At 45.9% G+C, this 21,349-nt stretch overlaps 1 protein-coding gene across 6 annotated transcripts in view; it reads left to right on the top strand.

The window, feature by feature from the left end:
• KIAA0319L (KIAA0319 like) overlaps window positions 1-21,053 on the top strand; it is a 117,647-nt gene extending 96,594 nt beyond the window's left edge. For 3 of the 6 annotated variants that reach the window (XM_003415489.4, XM_064281693.1, XM_064281696.1), the window contains exons 16-21: window positions 1,255-1,414; window positions 6,179-6,321; window positions 7,158-7,280; window positions 7,854-7,944; window positions 9,303-9,394; window positions 19,716-21,053. In XM_003415489.4, coding sequence (XP_003415537.3) covers window positions 1,255-1,414; window positions 6,179-6,321; window positions 7,158-7,280; window positions 7,854-7,944; window positions 9,303-9,394; window positions 19,716-19,903 — 797 coding nt within the window. In that variant the 3' untranslated portion in view covers window positions 19,904-21,053. Of the gene's footprint in view, window positions 1-1,254; window positions 1,415-6,178; window positions 6,322-7,157; window positions 7,281-7,853; window positions 7,945-9,302; window positions 9,395-19,527; window positions 19,696-19,715 lie in introns of those variants that run through there. The other 3 variants (XM_064281692.1, XM_064281694.1, XM_064281695.1) reach the window with 3 other exon arrangements.
• The last annotated feature ends 296 nt before the right edge of the window (window positions 21,054-21,349 follow it).

The raw sequence follows: 21,349 nt of genomic DNA, 5'->3' as shown, positions 1-21,349 counted from the left end.
ACACAGCAGTTGTGTCAGAGCCAGGCCTTTGTGCCTCTGGTCCAGCGCTTTCTCTTCTACATGTGACTGAGAAGAGAGGGCTCAGGGTGCCTTGGGAATTTGAGCACAGGAATAGCTTGAGTCATGATGTCTCATCAGCACCCAGATGCAGAAAACAATTTATTATTATAGGTTAAGCCTCAGGCTTTATCTGACAACCCAGGGAAGGTAAAGTAACTGGTGTCCTTTACATTTTTCAGATTTGCTGAAATAAAATTTCCTTCTTAAATGGAACCATGTTTTTGTTTTGCTTTGAGGCTAATTTGGTGATAGAGCAGAACTGTACGTGGGGGTAGGGTAGAGATTTATAAATTTCTGAGCATCTGATGAGAAGGTATTAACTTTAAACCTACTCTTTATTATCTAGGCCAAGCCCATATATGAATGTCTTAGATAGGAAGGGATCTTGGGAGATCTCCCAGTCCTTGTCGTACCTCTCAGAAGGACAGCATTCAAGACACTAAAAGTCTCTTGTGTTTAAAATCAGATCACAGATGGTCTACAAATTATACATCAGAAAGGCAAACTGTGCATCCATGTATGTGAATTAGGTATTTTGAACAGTTTTAACTTCCAAATGTAGAATAGTCTTTGGGATGTATTCAGAAGTAAAACACAACAGCTTCACACTCTGGAGTTGTAAAAAGATAGTGTGGCAGCAGTGATGTTGCTATAAACAAATCCTTGTATCTTGGCTGCCCAGATTTTCTTTGTGTTAGCTGCAGGGGACAGGTACATTCCCATTATTGTTAAGGTTGTTGAGATGGGCACTTTTCCTTCCTTGTATTGCTCTGAAGGACAAAGACAGACCAAGTACAGCAAAACATCAGAAATCAGATGTGGGGTGGGAGAGATTGCTTGCTACCCACTGCTAGGCCTGGAGAGTTCAGCAAAGCCAGTTGGGCAAGGGCCTTTAAACAAACACTGAAGTGTTTCTTTCTTCCCCACCTCCCCTCACCAAACCCCTGTTGCCTTATTTATTCCCACCACATGCATGGTGATTCTCAGATTGGTATAGAGACTAGGAGTGTTTTAGAAGCTTTCCAAGCTAGCCCCAGGTGGAATTATTAGAATTCACTGTGGTTTCTTTCATTTGAAGGAGGTCAGTTGTATTCCTGAATGGTTCACCACTCCTGTGCCAAAGCAAATGCACAGAGGCGGGTCTGTGTTACCTCTCCTACTTCTAAAGCCATGACTGATCCACATGCTTTCCAGATCCCAGGAAAAACAACCTGGTGGAGATCATCTTGGATGTCAACGTCAGTCAGCTAACTGAGAGGCTGAAGGGGATGTTCATCCGCCAGATTGGGGTCCTCCTGGGGGTGCTGGATTCCGACATCATTGTGCAAAAGATTCAGCCGTACACGGAGCAGAGGTAGCTGGGCAATGAATGGGGGGAGAAAAGGAAAGACCAGGGGCCCCCTGGGCTTCTTGATTAAGCTGAGAAATAGTTTCGTTAGAGAAGGGCGGGCTCTCTGACTATGGATGTCCATTCCCTTAATAAACTAGACACTGCAGCAGAGTACTGGTGGCACCAGGTTGGAGGACGTCCGTTATCCTTGAAGTCCACTGTCTATGTGGGGAGACAGTCAAGTAAACATAGAACAACAGTACAGGGTGGATTTGACAAAATGTGTGGTATTGTGGAAACGCAGAAGCAAGAGCAATGAATTCTTTCAGGAGAGTTAGGGTGCGGGGTAGTCCAAAGATTTCCTAGAAGTCAGAGTTGCACTGTTAGGCACAGGGGCATTAGGAGGAAATTTGGAACAGGAGCAACGTGAGCAAAGACTTTGTGGTGTACAGGTTGTACAAGTGCAGAGATTCCTCTTCCTTTAGCAGCAGGACGTGGTAGAAGCTAACTCTGGCTGTATAGATTGAGGACAGTCATATTCAAGCCTAGGAGTTTGGTTTTTAATAGTTTTGTCAGGTGTAGCCAAGCTGGTTTGTTTTATAAGTGTGAAGTTTTTGTTTTGTTTTTAAAGCAAGTAAATTCCATAGTCAGATTTTTTTTTTTTTTAAGAGAGACTAGTAGTGTGGAGGCTAGACTAACGTAGGGAGAGACCAAAGGCTGGGAGATCAATCAGGAAGCTTTTGGACTAGACCAGAAAAAGGGTGATAAAGACCTAATTAGAGTAGTGGTTGTAGAGATGGCTGAAGAGATGAAATTAAAATAAATTTCGGACGTTAAATCAACAGAACTTGGTGACCTTTTGGGAATGAAGGTGAACGAGGCATCAAATATAAGGCTTTTGGTTTGAGTGACTGGATAGATGATGAATTCCACTAACTAGATTAGGATGCAGAAGGATCCAGTTTAGAAGGAGAGATAATTAGTTTTGTCTGACTATTGAATTTGGAGATCTTCTATCAGAGAGCAGCAAGTATAGACTGGAAATTAGGATGGAAAGAAAAACCAGAGGTAGGGTGTCACCAGCACACAAAAAGCAGGAGTCAAATCCATGAGTCACACTGGGAGAGTGTCAAGAGGGTTGAGGACGGGACTCTGTAGGGCACCAGTGTTTCAGGAGTAGGAGAGAAAGAAGTCAGCAAAGGAAACTAAGAAACAGCCATCAGAAAGGAAGGAGGAAAGGTCTGCTGGAAGTTAAGGGGCTGGCTGGCTGGCAGTAGGGGGCTGGATGAAGGATTCAGACGCTACAGGGATGGGGTGGGGGTGGTGAGAATACAAAACAGGTCTTTGTGTTTCTAATTGGTAGTAGATCATCAGAACCTTAGCAAGCGCATTTTTCTTAGATGTTGGGAGCAAATGATAAAATGCTTGGTTTGAGGATATGGAGATGGAAAGAATAACACCTCTTTGAGGAAATTTATGCTGAAGATAATATGGGAGATAGGATCAAAAAATACCTTTTATAGTAAACCTGAGAAGAACACATACTTTTGTGGTTACGAGGGGGGGAGGGAGGGAGGGTGGGAGAGGATGTTTTATTGATTAATCAGTAGATAAGAACTGCTTTAGGTGAAGGGAAAGACAACACTCAATACATGGAAGGTCAGCTCAATTGGACTGGACCAAAAGCAAAGAAGTTTCCGGGATAAAATGAATGCTTCAAAGGTCAGCAGAGCAAGGGCGGGAGTCTGGGGAACATGGTTTGAGGGGACTTCTAAGTCAATTGGCAAAATAATTCTATTATGAAATCATTCTGCATCCCACTTTGAAATGTGGCGTCTGGGGTCTTAAATGCTAACAAGCGGCCATCTAAGATGCATCAATTGCTCTCAACCCACCTGGAGCAAAGGAAAATGAAGAACACCAAGGCCACACGACAACTAAGAGCCCAAGAGACAGAAAGGGCCACATGAACCAGAGACCTACATCATCCTGAGACCAGAAGAACTAGTTGGTGCCCGGCCACAATAGATGACTGCCCTGACAGGGAGCACAGCAGAGGATCCCTGAGGGAGCAGGAGATCAGTGGGATACAGACCCCAAATTCTCATAAAAAGACCAAACTTAATGGTCTGACTGAGACTAGAGGAATCCCGGCCGCCATGGTCCCCAGACCTTCTGTTGGCACAGGACAGGAACCATCCCTGAAGAAACTCATCAGACATGAAAGGGACTGGTCAGTGGGTGGGAGAGAGACGCTGATGAAGAGTGAGCTAATTGTATCAGGTGGACACTTGAGATTGTGTTGGCAACTCTTGTCTGGAGGGGGGATGGGAGGATAGAGAGAGGGAAACCGGCAAAATTGTCACGAAAAGAGAGACTGAAAGGGCTGACTCAAGAGGGGGAGAGCAAGTGGGAGCAGGGAGTGAGATGTATGTAAACTTATATGTGACAGACTGATTGGATTTGTAAACGTTCACTTGAAGCTTAATAAAAGTTAAAAAAAAAATACCTTTTAATGATAGGAAGTACTTGAGTGTGTTTATAGGCTGAGGGGAAGGTGCAAAGGCAAAGGAGGTGGTGGAGGCTGGGGGTGGTTAACAGATGGAGGTAGGTTCAGGGGACTGGCCATGAGCTGGAGCAGGATCACTATTTTCTCTGGAGAAAGGAGGAAAGGAAGGAAGACGTGCTATTATGGGTGAATTTAGAGGTAGCAAGGGTGAAATTTGAGAGTGTTGGTACCAATGTCCTCTGTTTTGTCTGTGAAACTGGAGGCAAGGCCATCTGCTTTGAGGAGATGGGGATGAGGTGGGAAGCCTGAGGAAAGTGGTAAAGGTTGGGAGCACAGCCCAGGTAAGGACGGTACCTTTGAGCAAAATTGGGGTCTCAGTCAAGGTTAGAGACATGAGGTGAGAGCAGTGGCCCCCAACTGTAGCTACACATTAGACTCCCCTGGGGAGCTTTCATGAACACACCACTGCCCAAGTGTCACCCCTCCCATCATGATTCACTTGATCTGGAGTGGGGCCTAGACCCCCCAGGTGAATCTAATACGTAGCATTCACTGGGTTCACTAAGCTATGCCCAACAGCCTGGGAGTAGGAACAGGGAAAGTGTCTGCTTGGATTGACCTGAGTTGATGGAATTGGCTGGGTAGGAGCAACGGAAAGACATTAGCAAGAGTGCTGGTGAGAGCATTGTTGAAGGGTTTGGCCACAGACTTGCAATCACTGCACATGGGAGATGAGGAAGAGAGAAGCATCAGCGATGACTCTGGGTTTTTGGCTTGGACAGTGGCTGAAGAATGCGGCAGGGGGATGAGATTGGAGAGAGAGAGTACATTACAGTGGGGAAGAGCATGGCTTTATACCGGACAGATCTGGCTTCTGAGCCCTGCCCATCAGTGTTAGCTCTGTAACCGTGGGCAAGTTACTTAACCTCTCTGAACCAGTTTTATCACCTGTAAAAATACTAGTACCTGTTTTATAGGATTGCTGTTGAGGATTGAATAAGATAATGTTTGTATAGTCTCTATCACCTAGTATTCAGTTATTGGTCATTATGAATTTATATTGAGACTGTGGAAGATCTGGGGTAGATACTCTAGCAAGTGTTTTCAAATATAGATGTGGTTACTCAGGAGGAGAGAAGGAGAGAGAAAAGGAGGTCACTTATGGGGAGAGGAGATAAAGATTTGAGGGTTGTTGGACTATAGACAGAAATGGAATCTGTAAGCATGGATTAGGTAACTGGGGGGAAATAATGGGAATTGGACCATAATTTTTTTATGGCAAAGGTTTTTTTCTTGATTCTGGAATCTGTAATGCTACATTGTTAGCCCCACTGTGCAGCATGCTTTTAGAGAGTCAGTGACAGTGTTTCCAAACTTTTATGTCATGTTACAACTAGGAAATGATACCATTTATATGACGCTTTGGGATAGACAAATGTACTCCTATTGGAGTTAACTGGTCCATGGCCTCCGGGAGAACCAGATCCCACCCATCCACCCTGCAGACCGAAGGGAACAATATCTTAGACACACTTATAACCCAGTGTGACCACTGATTGGAAAGGTTTGTTTATGAGACTAACATGGAGCTCAGGAAGCAGCCTACCAAAAACTGAGGTTAAGACATAGGGAACAGATTTTGTGCTATCAGATGTGAGTTCAAACCCACCCTGTCTTGGACAGAAATTAACAGCAGTCCGAGTCTGGCATGGAGTAACATAATTTCACACCAGCCACACTATTGTGTCAGTCTTCTTGTCACAGTAACGATTACTATGGCTATATTTTGACCTATGGATAATGCTTTACAAAGCACTGTGGTTTGTCTTAAGAGTGAGTAACCCACCACAAACCTAACAGCACCACAGTCTTAGCTGTAAAAAGGCTGACAATAGGAATCTGGCCATAAAGAAATTCCTATTTTTCTCCCCCTCCAGTTTTCCATTTGGAGTGGGCCCTTTTGTTAGCCAGGGCAACTTAGGGCATTTTTAAAAATATAGGCTTTGGAGTCAGAGACATCAGGCTTGGGATTTGGCTCTGCCATAAATTAACTGTGTGACCTTGGGCAAGTTACTTAACCCTTCTGAGCCCCAGTGTTGTCCTCTGTAAAATGGGGATGATGCTGGTAACCCCTTTCTCCCTGGCTGCTTGTGAGAAAATGCGTATAGTACTTAGCACAGTGGATGGTGCAAACAGAAGGTGCTCAGCAAACGGGAGCTGCTGCTATTGTTGTTACCTTGACAGCTTCAGCTCAGTCATACTGTCGCATGTCTCTGCAGCACCAAGATGGTATTTTTTGTTCAAAACGAGCCTCCCCACCAGATCTTCAAAGGCCATGAGGTGGCAGCAATGCTCAAGAGTGAGCTGCGGAAGCAAAAGGCAGACTTTCTGATATTCGGAGCCCTGGAAATCAATACTGTCAGTGAGTAATTCTTGGGAGAGTGAGCAGGAGCCCCATCTCACCTGTCGGCCCCTTCTCTCCTCGGTCTTCCTGTCCTGTTCTCCAGGAAGGTGGAGATGATCACTCTCCTCCACCGCTGTTGTCATGAAAGAGTGCTGGCTGCCTCATTGCAGGGGCTCTTAACCCAGGTCCACGGGCCCCTGAGAGAGTGGTCAGAGGGGTTGGATGCTTGACTGGGAGGGAATCTTTATTTTCACAAACCTCTAATTGAAATGTATTATCCCCCTTAATTATGAGGGTAGACAACAAACTACAGTAGCATTAATAGAACCTGTGACTTTGAGGCAGTAGAAGTCACAGATGAATTTCATCTCACATTACATCACAACATATTTTGCTCATCGCTACTTCAAAATTACAAGTTTCTATATCCACTTCTAGATGTTGTTTTTCACTGCTTTAATATTATTATTTCACACCTTTGTGTTCTTAAATATTTCAAAAATAAAATTTTCAGTGTAATTGCTTTTCTTGTAATACTATGCATTTATTTTTGCAGTTTAATTATTCTGAGAAGGAGGTCCATGGGACCTAAAAGATTAAGAACTGCTGACATAGAGAAACCATAAGTGAAGACAGACTAGAAATGTCTCTTCATGGCCTTCCTTAATTGCTCCAGTTTTATCCAGCCATGATGGTTATTCTGAGCCACAGCCCAAGCTTAAAAGCTCTTGGCTCAGGTCCCTGGGGAATGTTGCTACAGAGCACTGAGCAGTGAGTGCTTTAGTGTCTTCATGGGCACCGGGTACCTGCTGTCCTGCTGGCTCTGACTTATTTCCTTTTCTGGCCCCCTTCAGCGTGTCAGCTAAACTGTTCCGACCATGGCCACTGTGACTCATTCACGAAGCGCTGTGTCTGTGACCCTTTTTGGATGGAGAATTTCATCAAGGTGCAGCTGAAGGAGGGAGACAGCAACTGTGGTGAGTTTTTTTGCTTGGCACTGTGCCAGCTGGTTTGGCACTGAATGTGCTTTTGAGCTGAGTGGGTGGGTGTTGGTGTTTGCAAGGCAGATGAACAGGCAAGGAGAAGAACTTTGTGTTTTTCTGTTTGCAGAAGACTTTTAATTCCTTCCTCCACACTTGCTCAAGGTTAGAGGCAAGCTCTGAAGCAGTCATGTAAGGAAAACCAAGCTTAAATCAGACCAGTTGCAAATTGTAGCCTAAAATCAGACCAACTGCAAGGCCTCTTGTCCTTTTGAAGTACCTACCTGCAGCATCCTCTTCCCTCCGTTGTCCTCTGTTCAAGCTCTGTCCAGCTAGCACCAGTGCCCCAGGAGCTCAGAGCATGCCTAGAGCAGGAACTAGAAATCAGGGACAATTCTAAAAGTTCAAAACTTAAGCTGCCCTCAACTCCAAGGTCTTGCCTTCCCTGGGGAGCCCTGGGGGAATTCTTGTTTACTGAGTGAAGTCACCTCCTGTCGGAGGTGCAGGCAGCCCAAACCTACCTTCTAGCCTCTGTCTTCATAGCCCTTACCATTTTGTTTTTCTTGGCAGAGTGGAGTGTGTTATATGTTATCATTGCTTCCTTTGTCATTGTTGTTTCCTTGGGAATCCTGTCTTGGACTATGATCTGTTGTTGTAAGAGGTAAGATGGATTCTCCTTTGAAATTCATTTGGTTTACCAGTCATCTGTTCTTTCAACAGATAACTATTTAGTACCTTCCCTTGGAAGGGCCACTGCTGCTGTCCTGGTTTCCCTCCCTTTCCCTGTCGCTCTTTTGGTTTGGCCCACCCAGGGCATATGTAGAAAGACCTTCCTCACCCTGTAACCTGCCTGAGGGCAAAAGCACATTCCATCAGTGACAGTGGCACCTGTGAAACATGGCCTGGGAAAAGTTGAGGGTGGGGAGACCTGAGTAGTTGGGGTATGTGGGTGGGAGAGCCAGAGGTGTGGGCCTGGATCACATCTATAAGGTGTGTGTTCTTTAATGCCCCACACCTCAGCCTCACCACCTTACCACTGAGTTCTTAATTGTTCTGCCTTCCTTTCTAGTTGGGTCTCAACTGGATACATATTTCTACCTAATTATAGATTCGGATTAGTCATGATTAGATGCTCTGGATTTTTTCACTTGAGTCTTCCTATCTAGCCTTATAGTATTTAATGGTTATATTTATTATATGTTTTTCATTATTAATTATGATTTATATGTTTTCTGTGTGCCAAGCACCACGATAACATTTTATAGGTAATACCTTTTTTAAGGAGTTCCTGGGTGGTGCGAATGGTTAAGCACTCAACTACTAGCCAAAAGGTTGGCAGTTGGAACCCACCCAGATGGGCCTCTGAAGGGCCTGGAGATTTGCTTCTGAAAGGTCACAGCCTTGGAAACCCTATGGAGCAATTCTGTTCTGCACACATGGGGTCCCTGTGAGTCAGAATTGACTCAATAGCAACTTACAACAATCTTCTTTAATATGCATAACAGCCTTTTTCCATCTTACAGATAAGGAAGCTTAGGTTCAGGAAAGCTTTTAGCACCTGTTCAAGGATACAGTTAATAAGTGGCACAGCTGGGATTCAACCTGCAATCTAACCTCATATAAAACTTAGAAAATTAAAAGAATTCTTAAAAATTTCCACCACCCTAAGACAACCACTGTTAACAACTTTCTTGGTGTAATGCTTTCCTCCTCTGCCCTTCAAGCACAAGGTTTTCATTTTCTTTACATTTTTAACCAGCCTATCCTTCATTGCTTCTGTAGAGTGGTGAGTCCATGTTTCAGATAGTCTAGCTCCCCTGCCTTTTTCCAGAATTGGTGAGGAACAAATCACAGTTTCCACCTTCTCTGCCTAAGAAGAGAGGAGGAATATTCTTCCCATTAAGTAGCTCCCCCCAAGACAGACCCCTACGTGCATGCCTGGCCCTCACCCTGTGGTTGACCACCTGAACCTCACACACAGCCTCTTTCCTGAGCAAGGGTGGGTCTTGTGTTTTTTAGGCAAAAAGGAAAACCCAAGAGGAAAAGCAAGTACAAGATGCTGGATGCCACGGACCAGGAAAGTCTGGAGCTGAAGCCAACCTTCCGAGCAGGTAGTGGCCTGGGAGCTGGGAGCAGAGTGTCTAGATTTGTACGCTTTCCCTGTGAAGAGCCACCATCACTACTCCCTTCCTAAACATGCTGCTAACAGCTATTTGTTGGTGCTAGAAAAGCATTTTCCCCCCTGCCTGATCAAGGCTGGGAGTCACATATTCCCTGAGCTGGCAGAAGCTACATACTGGACAAGCTCTGGTTCCAGGGCCCCCTCCTCAGTGTTCCTTTCACTTTGCAGAGAAGCCAGGCCTCTGGCTTTCCTTTGCCTGCTTCTCACCCTCAGGTTTACGGCCTAGAGTTCAGCTTTCCAAGCTGCCCCATGTAGTCAAGGACAGGGACCTTGGTCTCTTCTGCCTGACTAGCCTATCCCTTCTGGGAAGACAACAAGGTGAAGAAGAGCTGAGATCAAAGTCAGTATCTGCCAGTTTACACCCCTTTCAGCTAGCCTGCCTCTCCTGTCATCCTCCACCCCCACATACCCCCATCCCCCATCATTTGGCAGATCTACAGTCTGTCATTGTGTAGAGCAGGTGGCCAGCAGCTTCCCCATTGGCTGCAGGTGCATCGGGCTCACTGTTAGTGCCTCCCACTGGAATAGTTTCCTACAGCACAGGCACAAAGATGACTGTCAAGGCAGGTTGTGGTCTCTCTTCCTCAGCTGGGCTTGGTCACTTGGTGAGAGGTTTCAATTTCATCACAGATGCCACAAGCCAGGTATTGTCTACTTATGGTATAAAGCTATTCCTAAATTTTTACACAAAGTAGTTATTAGACACCATTCCTACTTAAAACTTTACACCAGGGAGAGGCTGTAGGGGGATATAGAGAGTCTAAGACACAGGCTCTGCCCTCAGAGTTTCAGTCTCCTTCTTTGAGGAGGAAATAGGGGATAAAGGGGAAGAGAGGTGCTGTGGGGTTAATTTATCTCTTCTGAGGCAGGAGGGAAGGAAAAGATGGGTGATGGCACCAAGAAGTGCTGAGGTACAGAGGAGAAATCAAGAGGAGGCCTGGCCTTATCACAGCAGGTTTCTTAGCTAGAGAGGGAAGGAAAGGTGGCACAAGGATGGACCAGCTGCATCTAGGTAAGTAAAGCTGACACTCTGAGACTAGAAGAGGGTCAATAGGGCCCTTCGTTGTGGGCAGTGCCTGGCTGAGGGAGCAGTGTGAGTCCACTTGGATTTGGTGTGGGTCTGACCAGCTCAGAAGTACCGGCTCTTGTTCTGGGTTCTGCCAATTAGTAGGTCTGACCCAGAGCAGAGTCCCTAGTAGGATGAGGAGAATGGAATACAAGAGGACCGTATCACATATGGTATGTTGTTGTTGTTAGGTGCTATGAAGTTGGTTCTGACTCACAGCAACCCTGTGTACAACAGAACAAAACACTGCCAGGTCCTGTGCCATCCTCACAATCATTGCTATGTTTGAGCCCATTGTTGCAGCCACTGTGTCAGTCTATCTCATTAAGAGTTTTTCTCTTAATGATATCCCTTTGCTTTACTAAGCATGATGTCCTTCTCCAGGGACTGGTCCCTCCTGATCACACGCCCAAAGTATGTGAGACAAAGTCTCGCTGTCCTCTCTTCTAAGGAGCATTCTGGCTGTACTCTTCCAAGAAAGATTTGTTTGTTCTCTGGCAGTCCATGGTATATTCAGTATTCTTCACCAACAGTGTAGTTGAAATGCATCAATTGTTATTCCCCCTTCCATATTTATTGTTCAGCTTTCACATGCATAGGAGGCGATTGAAAATACTATGGCTTGGGTCAGATGCACTGTAGCCCTCAAGGTGAAATCTTTGCCTTTTAACACTTTAAAGAGGTCTTTGGCAGCAGCTTTGCCCAATGCAATATGTCATATAAGGTATGGCGCTGCAGTTTAGTTCGGAGAAGGCAGATTTAGTGGGCCAAAAGGCAGTGACAGTGAAGTAAGCCAAGCTCCCACTGCTTGTTGGGAGGCAAGTTTAGCTCAGGATGAGGAGTAATGAGAAATCAGAGTGGTCCCCGCCTGAGGGAGCATAGAGCTCTTGGGCACCAAAGGTCATCAGAAGCATAATGGGATGCCAGCCCTCCGGAGGTCCTTTCTGGCCCCTTAGTATTGGAGATAGATTTATACCACATGTGATGGAATTACATTACCCACACACAGAGCTATGGTTTACATTCAGCAGCTTGGGTGTTTTGTTTTGGTAGTCTATTGATTGTTTTCAAAAAGTTTTTATTGAAATATGCTTGATTGAACCGTATGAACTTACTGATATTTGACTTTGACCTATAAAAAGGGCAGTTTTATATGGTTCAACCTAATATGTACAGAAAATCCTAGTACAGCTTGATGGGTTTTCACACATGAACACACCTTTGTAACCAGACCTCCAGAAGTCCCAGCTTTGTGCTTCTTTCCAGTTATCCCCACCCCCCACTGCTTTAACTCCTGATATATTGGAATATTTTCCAAAATGGAATCATTGTTTGACTCCTTTCAATCAACGCTGCATTTATGAGATTGACCATGTTGCTATGTATAACAGTAGAGTTTATTCATCCTCATTGTTGTGTAATTTTCATTGTATGAATACACTCTGTTGATTCACCAGTTATACTATTGATGGGCAGTTGAGTTATTTCCATTTGTGGCTATTATGAAGAGTACTTCTGTCAACATTCTAGTACATGCCTTTTGGTGAACATATGTATGGATTTCTGTTAGGTGTATACCTGGGAATGGAGTTGCAGGGTCATCAAGTATGTGCGTGTTCAGCTTCACTGCTAGTACTAGTTTTCCAGCTTGTATTTTTTAGTGGGAAGTCCAAATTCAAGCATAACAGGGGCAGAGAGTGCTGGTGGCGGGAGGATGCAGGGCTAGTGCTGGGTACTGTGAAGCCAGAAACATGTCTGCCCCTCAGGCTCCTATCCTTGGTAGCTATGGTTGGAACGGCTTTGGGGAAGAAGGGGAGCTGTGAATGGTCACTGGGAGAAGGCCGCCAAAGGACACAGAGAGATGGGAGTGGGTGTTTTATCTACAGAGGCAAAATGGGGGTTTTTATAGAACCTTGGCTCTTCCCTGTGCCACTGTCCTCCATCACACTGGAGAAGCCTAGGATGCTGGAGTTCTCTGGCCCTGCTGCTCTGCCCTGAGAAGTGGAGGGGGTGGCTGTCTGGAGTCATGTCCCAAGAACTGTATTCCTGAGATGGACAAGGCCAGGTAACTCCTTGCCTCAGCCCCAGAGCATACAGCAGAGATGAAACAACAGATGGGCAAGGTCCCAAGTGGTGTGGTCCCAGGTGACATGGAACAACAGATGCAGTCAGTGTCTAGACGCTCTCAACCTAGAGAAGCCCAGGCCATTTACAGCCTTCAGAGAGAGCTGGCCATGGAGGGACAAATGACTGAGTATTGTGTCAGGGCACTCCTTCAATGTTTTTTTGGGATCTGAGTGGGGCCAGGAGAGGGGAGATTGACTGTTGGATGATGAGGGTGAGAGGGTGTTGGTGCTGCCTGGTTCAAACAAAAACACCTCACCTGACTGGTCACCTTTTTAAGAAAGGAGGGAAGGTAGCTCCTAGCTCCCCTTTTGGCAGTTGCCACCTCTAGTCCTGCCATCTCAGCCTAAGTTTTGCCTTCTCCAAGACAGTATTTTGCACAAGCCAGAGGCAGCCATCTTGCTGTTGGCTGGGACCAGCCCTAAGGCTGTTTATTAACCAGACCACATTTATGGCGGGGGCCTCTCTGCAGCCACTGGAATTAATAGTAAAGGTGACCTTAATGGCTTAGATAATCTCAGGTACATTTTCTGACCTCAAGCACTTCTTTGGGCACTTGCTTGGCTTTGTGTACTGGTGAGCTTACTGCTTAGGGCTGTGACTTAGTTATCTAGTGCTGCTATAACAGAAATATCACAAATAGATGGCTTTAATAAACAAATTTATTTTCTTACAGTTTAAAAGGCTAGAAGTCTGAATTCAGATTGCTGGCTCTAGGGGAAGGTCTTTCACTCTTCGGCTTCTGCTTCCTGGTTCTTTGGAGATCTCCCTGTGTTTTGGCATTTATCTTACTGCATCTTGGCTCTGCTCACTTGTTTAATTTCTTTTATATCTCAAAAGACATTGACTCAAAATATACCCCACACTGATCCTGACTCATTAACATAACAAAGACAACTCACTCCCAAATGTATTATAACCATAGGCATGTTGTTGTTAGGTGCCAGTTGAGTTGGTTTTGACTTAACAGCAGCCCTGTGTACAACAGAGTGAAACACTGCCTGGTCAACTACAGGCATAGAGGTTAGGTTTTACAATACATATTTTTAGGTGACACAATTCAATCCATAACATTCAACCCTTTGGCCACCCCAAATTCATGTCCTTCCCATATGCAAAACACATTCACCCCATCACATCATCCCAAAAATCTTAAATCGACTCCAGGTCCAAAGTCTCATCTTCTGAATAATCTAAATCAAATATGGTGAGACTTAGGCATGTTCCACTCTAGGGCACAATTCCTCTTCATCTGTGAACCTGTGAAAGCTAGATTACAGGCTGTCTGTTTCCAAAGTACAATGGTGGAATAGGCACAAGGTAGACATTTCCATTACAAATGGGAGAAATTGGAGGGAAAGAAGGAATAACAGACATCAAGCAAGTCCAAAACCCAGTAGAACAATTTATATTTGCTCTCAAGGCTTGAAAATAATCCTCGGTTCTTTGATACCATCTGGGCAAGGGCCCTTCCCTCTAGACTCTGGGTGTTGACCACACCCTCTGAATTCTGGGAGGAGGCCCCTCAGCCCTGGGTTTCAACTTGCCTTCTAGGCCTACTGGGACGACCGACTGCATTGCTCCCTCAGCTTTGTGTTGCCCCATTCTCCTTGTCCATCTGAGTGGCAACTCCACTCCCTTGGCCCCGGTAGGCCCAGTTCTTCTGCCCCTTGGGCATGGAAGCCCCGCCCCTTCAGCTTTGGGTGGTGGCCCCATACCCCTGGCATATCTTAACAGCAGCTCCACACTCTGGAACCCAGCTGGCAAAGATCTGACTCTTTGAAACCTAGGAGGCTGTGGCCTCACCCTTAGGGATCCAGGACACTGTAGCCCCACCCTTTGAAACCAAGAAGGCCCTGCTTCCCATGTTCCTTCCTACAATTCTGCTGATCTCCCAGTTGCTCTAGGGATGGTCCTCTTCTTTTCTTGGAGGACAACAGATGTAGCTCCTTTAACCTGTTTCCTGCCTGTAGAATTCCAAGAGGCAGTCAGCATTCTTCCTTTTGTTCATTCTCTGTCCCCTTCAGTCTAAACTGATAGATTTTCTGTTGTGGTAATTGGTTAGATCCATCAGTCACAGGCTTAATCTCTTGAACAAAAGATTCTGTAGCTACGTCCTTGGTGAAAATTCTAGGACTCGTGTCCTTAGTTTCTACAGATGAATCTTCCAGATGTTTAAGTTTTATTTTCATTTTGTACAGTTCATTTTTAAGTCCATGCTTTTCCTCTTGCATTTTATTATAAGTAGCAAAGAGAAACCCTGTAGCCCCTTTAAGATCTTGCTTAGACATCTTAGCCAAATATCCAAGTTCATTACTTAGTTATCTATCTAGTGCTGCTGTAATAGAAATAGCACAAGTAGATGGCTTTAAAAAGAGAAATTTATTCTTTCACAGTATAGGAGGCTAGAAGTCCGAATTCAGGGCACCAATTCCAGGGGCAGGCTTTCTTTCTCTGTCACCTCTGGAGGAAGGTCCTTGTCATCAATCTTCCCCTGGTCTAGGAGCTTCTCCATGCTGGGACCCTGGGCCCAAAGGACACACTCTGCTCCTGGTACTACTTTGTTGGTGGTACGAGGTCCCCCTGTCTCTCTGCTCACTTCTCTCTTTTATATCTCAAAAGGGATTGACTCAAGATACAACCTAATCTTGTAGATTGAGTCCTGACTCATTAACATGACTGCCTGTAATCCTGCCACAGTTAACATCATAGAGGTTAGGATTTACAACACATAGGAAAATCACATCAGATAACAATACGGTGGACAATCACACAATACTGGAAATCATGGCTGAGCCAAATTGACACACATTTTGGGGGGACACAGTTCAATCCATAACAATCACAAGTTCTACCTTCCACCAAACATTTGAACATAATTCAGACAAGTTCTTTGCCACTGCATAAAAACCATTGCCCTTCCTCCCTTGTCCAATCGCATGTTCATCATTTCCTCTTAACGCCTCACCAGAAGCACATTTGTCGTCCACATTTCTAGCAACATTCTGTTGGTGGTGCTATATATGTTCTCTAAGATGATAGAGACTTTCTCTATAGCTCTCCTCACTTCCTTCTGAACCTTCACTAGAATTGCCTTTGATGTCCGTAATTCTACCAATGGTCTCTTCAGCACCATCTAGGCTTTTACTGTTAGGCACCTTAAAACTCTTCCAGCCTCTACCCATTACCCAGTTCCAAAACCACTTCCATACTGTGGGTATCTGTTAGAGCAGCACCCCACTCTTCTAGTTCCAAGTTCTGTCTTAGTTATCCAGTGCTGCTGTAACAGAAATACCACAAGTGGATGGCTTTAACAAACAAATTTATTTTCTCACAGTTTAGGAGGCTAGAAGTCTGAATTCAGAGCACCAGCTCTAGGGAAAGGCTTTCTCTGTTGGCTCTGGAGGAAGGTCTTTGTCTCTTCAGCTGCTGCTTCTTGGTTCCTTGAAGATTTCCATGTGTCTTGGCATTTATCTTTAACATCTCTGCTCTGTTCACTTGTTTAATCTCTTTTATATCTCAAAAGAGTTTGACTCAAGATACACCCTATGTTAATCCTGCTTCATTAACATAACAAAAAAACCCATTCCCAAGTGGGATTATACCAACAAGCATGATGTTGTTGTTACGTGCCCTGGAGTCGGTTCTGACTCATAGCGACCCCTATGCACAACAGAAAGAAACACTGCCCGGTCCTGCGCCGTCCTCACAATCGTTATGCTTGAGCTCATTGTTGCAGCCTCTGTGTCAGTCCACCTCATTGAGGGTCTCCTTCTTTTCTCCTGACCCTGTACTTTGCCAAGCATGATGTCCTTCTCCAGGGACTGATCCCTCCTGACAATATGTCCAAAGTATGTAAGACGCAGTCTCGTCATCCTTGCTTCTAAAGAGCATTCTGGTTGTACTTCTTCTAAGACAGATTTGTTTGTTCTTTTGGCAGTCCATGGTGTATTCAGTATTCTTCGCCGGCACCACAATCCAAAGGCGTCAGTTCTTCTTTGGTCTTCCTTATTCACTGTCCAGCTTTCACATGCATGTGATGTGATTGAATATACCATGGCTTGGGTCAGGTACACCTTAGTCTTCAGGGTGACATCTTTGCTCTTCAACGCTTTGAAGAGGTCCTTTGCAGCAGATTTACCCAACGCAGTGCGTCTTTTGATTTCTTGACTGCTGCTTCCATGGCTGTTGATTGTGGATCCAAGTAAAATGAAATCCTTGACAACTTCAGTCTTTTCTCTGTTTATCATGGATGTTGCTCATTGGTCCAGTTGTGAGGATTTTTGTTTTCTTTATGTTGAGGTGCAATCCATACTGAAGGCTGTGGTCTTTGATCTTCATTAGTAAGTGCTTCAAGTCCGTTTCACTTTCAGCAAGCAGGGTTGTGTCATCTGCATAACGGAGGTTGTTAATGAGTCTTCCTCAAATCCTGATGCCTGGTTCTTCTTCATATAATCCAGCTTCTCATATTATTTGCTCAGCATACAGATTGAATAGGTATGGTGAAAGAATACAACCCTGATGCACACCTTTCCTGACTTTAAACCAGTCAGTCTCCCCTTGTTCTGTCTGAACAAGTGCCTCTTGATCTATGTAAAGGTTCCTCATGAGCACAATTAAGTGTTCTGGAATTCCCATTCTTGGCAGTGTTATCCATAGTTTGTTATGATCCACACAGTCAAATGCCTGCATAGTCAATAAAACACAGGTAAACATCCTTCTGGTATTCTCCACTTTCAGCCGGGATCCATCTGACATCAGCAATGATATCCCTGGTTGCACGTCCTCTTCTGAAACCGGCCTGAATTTCTGGCAGTTCTGTGTCGACAGACTGCTGCAGCCATTTTGGAATGATATTCACCAAAATTTTGCTTGCGTGTGATATTAATGATATTGTTCTGACTGATGAGATTGAGCTTTTCCATTGTCTCTTTCCACAGATGTAGTCAGTGTGATTTCTGTGTGTTCCATCTGGTGAGGTCCATGTGTATAGTCACCATTTATGTTGGTGAAAGAAGGTATTTGCAATGAAGAAGTCATTGGTCTTGCAAAATTCTATCATTCGATCTCCAGCATTGTTTCTATCACCAAGGCCATATTTCCCAACTAGTGATCCTTCTTCTTTGTTTCCAACTTTCCTATTCCAATCACCAGTAATTATCAATGCATCTTGATCGCATATTTGATCAATTTCAGACTGCAGCAGCTGATGAAAATCTTCTGTTTCCTCATCTTTGGCCCTAGTGGTTGGTGTGTAAATTGGAATAATAGTCGTATTCACTGGTCTTCCTTGTAGCCGTATGGATATTATCCTATTACTGACAGCGTTGTATTTCAGGATAGATCTTGAAATGTTCTTTTTGACAATGAATGCAACACCATTCCTCTTCAAGTTGTCATTCCCGGCATAGTAGACTACGTGATTGTCCAATTCAAAATGGCCAATACCATTCCATTTCAGCTCACTAATGCCTAGGATATCGATGTTTATGCGTTCCATTTCATTTTCGACGGTTTCCAATTCTCCTAGATTCATACTTCGTATGATCTAGGTTCAGGTTATTAGTGTTTGCAGCTGTTTCTTCTCATCTTGAGTCGTGCCACATCAGCAAATGAAGGTCCCTAAAGCTTTACTCCCTCCACGTCATTAAGGTTGACTCTTTTCTACTTTGAGGAGGCAGCTCTTCCCCAGTCATCTCTTGAGTGCCTTCCAACCTGGGGGGCTCATCTTCCAGCACTATATCAGACAGTGTTCCGCTGCTATTCATAAGGTTTTCACTGGCTAATGCTTTTCAGAAGTAGACTGCCAGGTCCTTCTTCCTAGTCTGTCTTAGTCTGGAAGCTCAGCTGAAACCTGTCCTCCATGGGTGACCCTGCTGGTATCTGAATACCGGTGGCATAGTTTCCAGCATCACAGCAACATGCAAGCTCCCACAGTACGATAAACTGACAGACACCTGGGGGAACCACAGGCATAGAGGTTAGGATTTACAACACATATTTTTGGGGGACACAGTTCAATCCATAACAGGCTGTCTCTGCAGTCCCCATCCAGCCAGGGCATTCCCAGCAGAAGCGACCTTTCAGGGCCACACACCTGCTCTCCCACCTCTTGTACCAACACCGCCAGGCAAGGGCATGGAGGCCCACGGGGCAGACATTCTCTTAAGAGTGAAATTGTGTCACCCTCCATGTCAGGGATGCTGTCAGGCACTTTACAGCCTTGCTGAGCCAGGATATGGGTAACAGCTCTTTCTCTGGAGCCTGAGTTCTTGTTCATTGTGCTTTCCTGCCTCCCGTCTAACACCACACTGTTAGTGAAGAGAGATGAGAAAGGATTCCAAATTTAAAAGGTGAAGAAAAGAGGATGTCATGGGTGGCACTAACCGATGCTAATAGAAACTGTAGATCAAGAAATGCCTGACGTTATACACAGATGAAAGACAGGTGTCTGATCTCCACTGTCCTTTGGCTCTTCAGCTGGAAGCCTAGCACATCTCGCCTCAAACCTGTATCTCTCCCCTTTTAAAATCTCTCCACCACTAGCACTTATTGACCTGTTACTATGCACCAGGCATATTTCCTTTCTCATTCATTCATTCGACAAATATATATAGGGCGTGAGCTATGTGCCAAGTACTGTTCTAGGTGCTAGAGATAGAGCAGTTTATAAAACGAGCGCTGCTCTTATGGACATTCATTTAACCCCATACCAGAATCCTGTGGGATATATATTATTATACTGATGTGGAAACAAGACTCAGAGAAGTGAAGTAACATGGCCAGTGGCAAACAGCTAGTAGGTGATTCAGCCACCATTGGAACCCAGGTCTCCTGGTCTCCAGTCTATATTCTGTGACTTCCCTTATCAGATTGTTCCAGCCAGGACTGGGAGAAGGACTCAGGAAGCATCCTTTCCATCTGCCCCACCCAACCTGGAGGGGGACCTTGACTTTCTTTTCCCACCTGCCCCTCTTCAGGCAGGATTGAGGGTGCAGGGGATGGCTGGAGCGTGGAAATGTCTGTGCTCCCGACGCTGGCTTTCTCACCTGCCTTGCAGGCATCAAGCAGAAAGGCCCGGTGCCGAGCAGCAGCCTGATGCACTCCGAGTCAGAGCTGGACAGCGATGATGCCATCTTCACGTGGCCAGACCGAGAGAAGGGCAAACTCCTACATGGTCAGAATGGCTCCCTGCCCAACGGGCAGACCCCGCTGAAGGCCAGGAACCTACGGGAGGAGATCTTGTAGCCACCTGGTCTGTCTCCTCAGGGCAGAGAGTGGGCACTGCCAGGCTGGGCTCTCAGACCCCCTGAGTCTGCGGGCAGCTGCTCTCTCAGCACCCTGACTCTTCGGACCAGAACTGCTGGTACTTGAATCTAGAGACATTCCCCAGGAACCCCTGATGAAGCTGTGAATTAAGAGATTTCTTCTTTAAACCTGACTGATAGGCCCCCAAAAGATCCTCACCTCAGGGCCTCATCTTTTGCAAACTCCTTCTCTGCCCCAGGGCTGGACACACTGGCTCCTGGCCTCCTCTCCAGCTCTTCTGTTAGCAGCCTGGCTGCTCGTGAGCACCTGCACGAGGTGAGGAGGCCAGGCTGTGGCCCCGGGAAGTTCTGCTGAGAGCTCCACTCCTCCGCCTTGAGCCTGGGGCACAGAACCGAGCGCCACCAGCCTTCTGTGAGCTGCCTGTGGGCCTGCTCTCTGCTGTCTGTCTCTGGGATGGAGTGTGCCCTCTCACTAGGCCAAGAGGAAGTGGGCATCCTGTTCTCTCACCACTGTTGCTGGGATGGTCGTACAGACCCGATTTCTGGTGCCCTTAACACTGGAGCCCCACCCCTTTTTCCGTCTGCCCAAGATTATGGGAGGACTGGCTGTTTCAGGGCTGCAGAAGCCATGGGGCCCCTCTGGCTGCTGGGCCTGTGGTGTCGGAGCAGTGGGCTGATCCAGACTCTCCCCTCCTCTTCCTTGGGCCAGCACTTGCTGCTTCAGGGCTCAGGCCAACGCTCCCTTCCCCAGAGGAGACAACTCATATTGACTGGAATATTGTGACATGAGAGTGCATGTGTGCGACTGCCCCACCGTGTTCTCACATGCCGTCTGTGTGTCTTCTTGGTGTCCCTTGTGTGTGTACGTTTGAGTGTGTGTGTGGGCATCAACTCCTCGTAGGGCTCTTGGCTACTTACAAGGCGGACTTGACTTGGAAAAACCCTCAACTCCTTGGAACAGAGACTCCCTAAGTCCCTCTGGCCCCACCATGGGTTCCTCAGCCATGGTATTTGGGTGTTGAGGGACGGGAGCTTTAGGGGAGAGACTTTTTAAAAGACTTACAGTTGATACTACTGCACTCCTGTCTGTTGTGAAATGATTAAACCTGGTATTTAATTGTATGCTGGCCTGCGGGTGTGCTGCTTTGTGCTGCGTCTCTGGCCTGTTCCACAGGTCCAGCCAACTGTGCCTCCTTGAAGTGGTGGCCCCTGGGAGGGAAGTCCTGGGCTGGTGTCAGTGGATGTGGCCGCCAGTGCTGGGACCCTGCCTCAGCCCCCTGCCCTGCGCTGGTGGACGGGAGTGAACCACTTCTGTGCCCCTGCTGGCCAACTGTTACCCTTGGCCAAGGGAGGGAAGTTTCCTGTCCTTTTCATACCTTTTGTTAACACAAACATGACCCCTCTCCCCATGTGTCCAAGCTGGGGG

The sequence above is a fragment of the Loxodonta africana genome, chromosome 3, assembly GCF_030014295.1.
Source record: "Loxodonta africana isolate mLoxAfr1 chromosome 3, mLoxAfr1.hap2, whole genome shotgun sequence".
NCBI classification, from domain to species: Eukaryota; Metazoa; Chordata; class Mammalia; order Proboscidea; family Elephantidae; genus Loxodonta; species Loxodonta africana.
The sequence above is the reverse complement of the archived record's forward strand: the minus strand, read 5'-3'. Positions and strand labels throughout refer to the sequence as shown.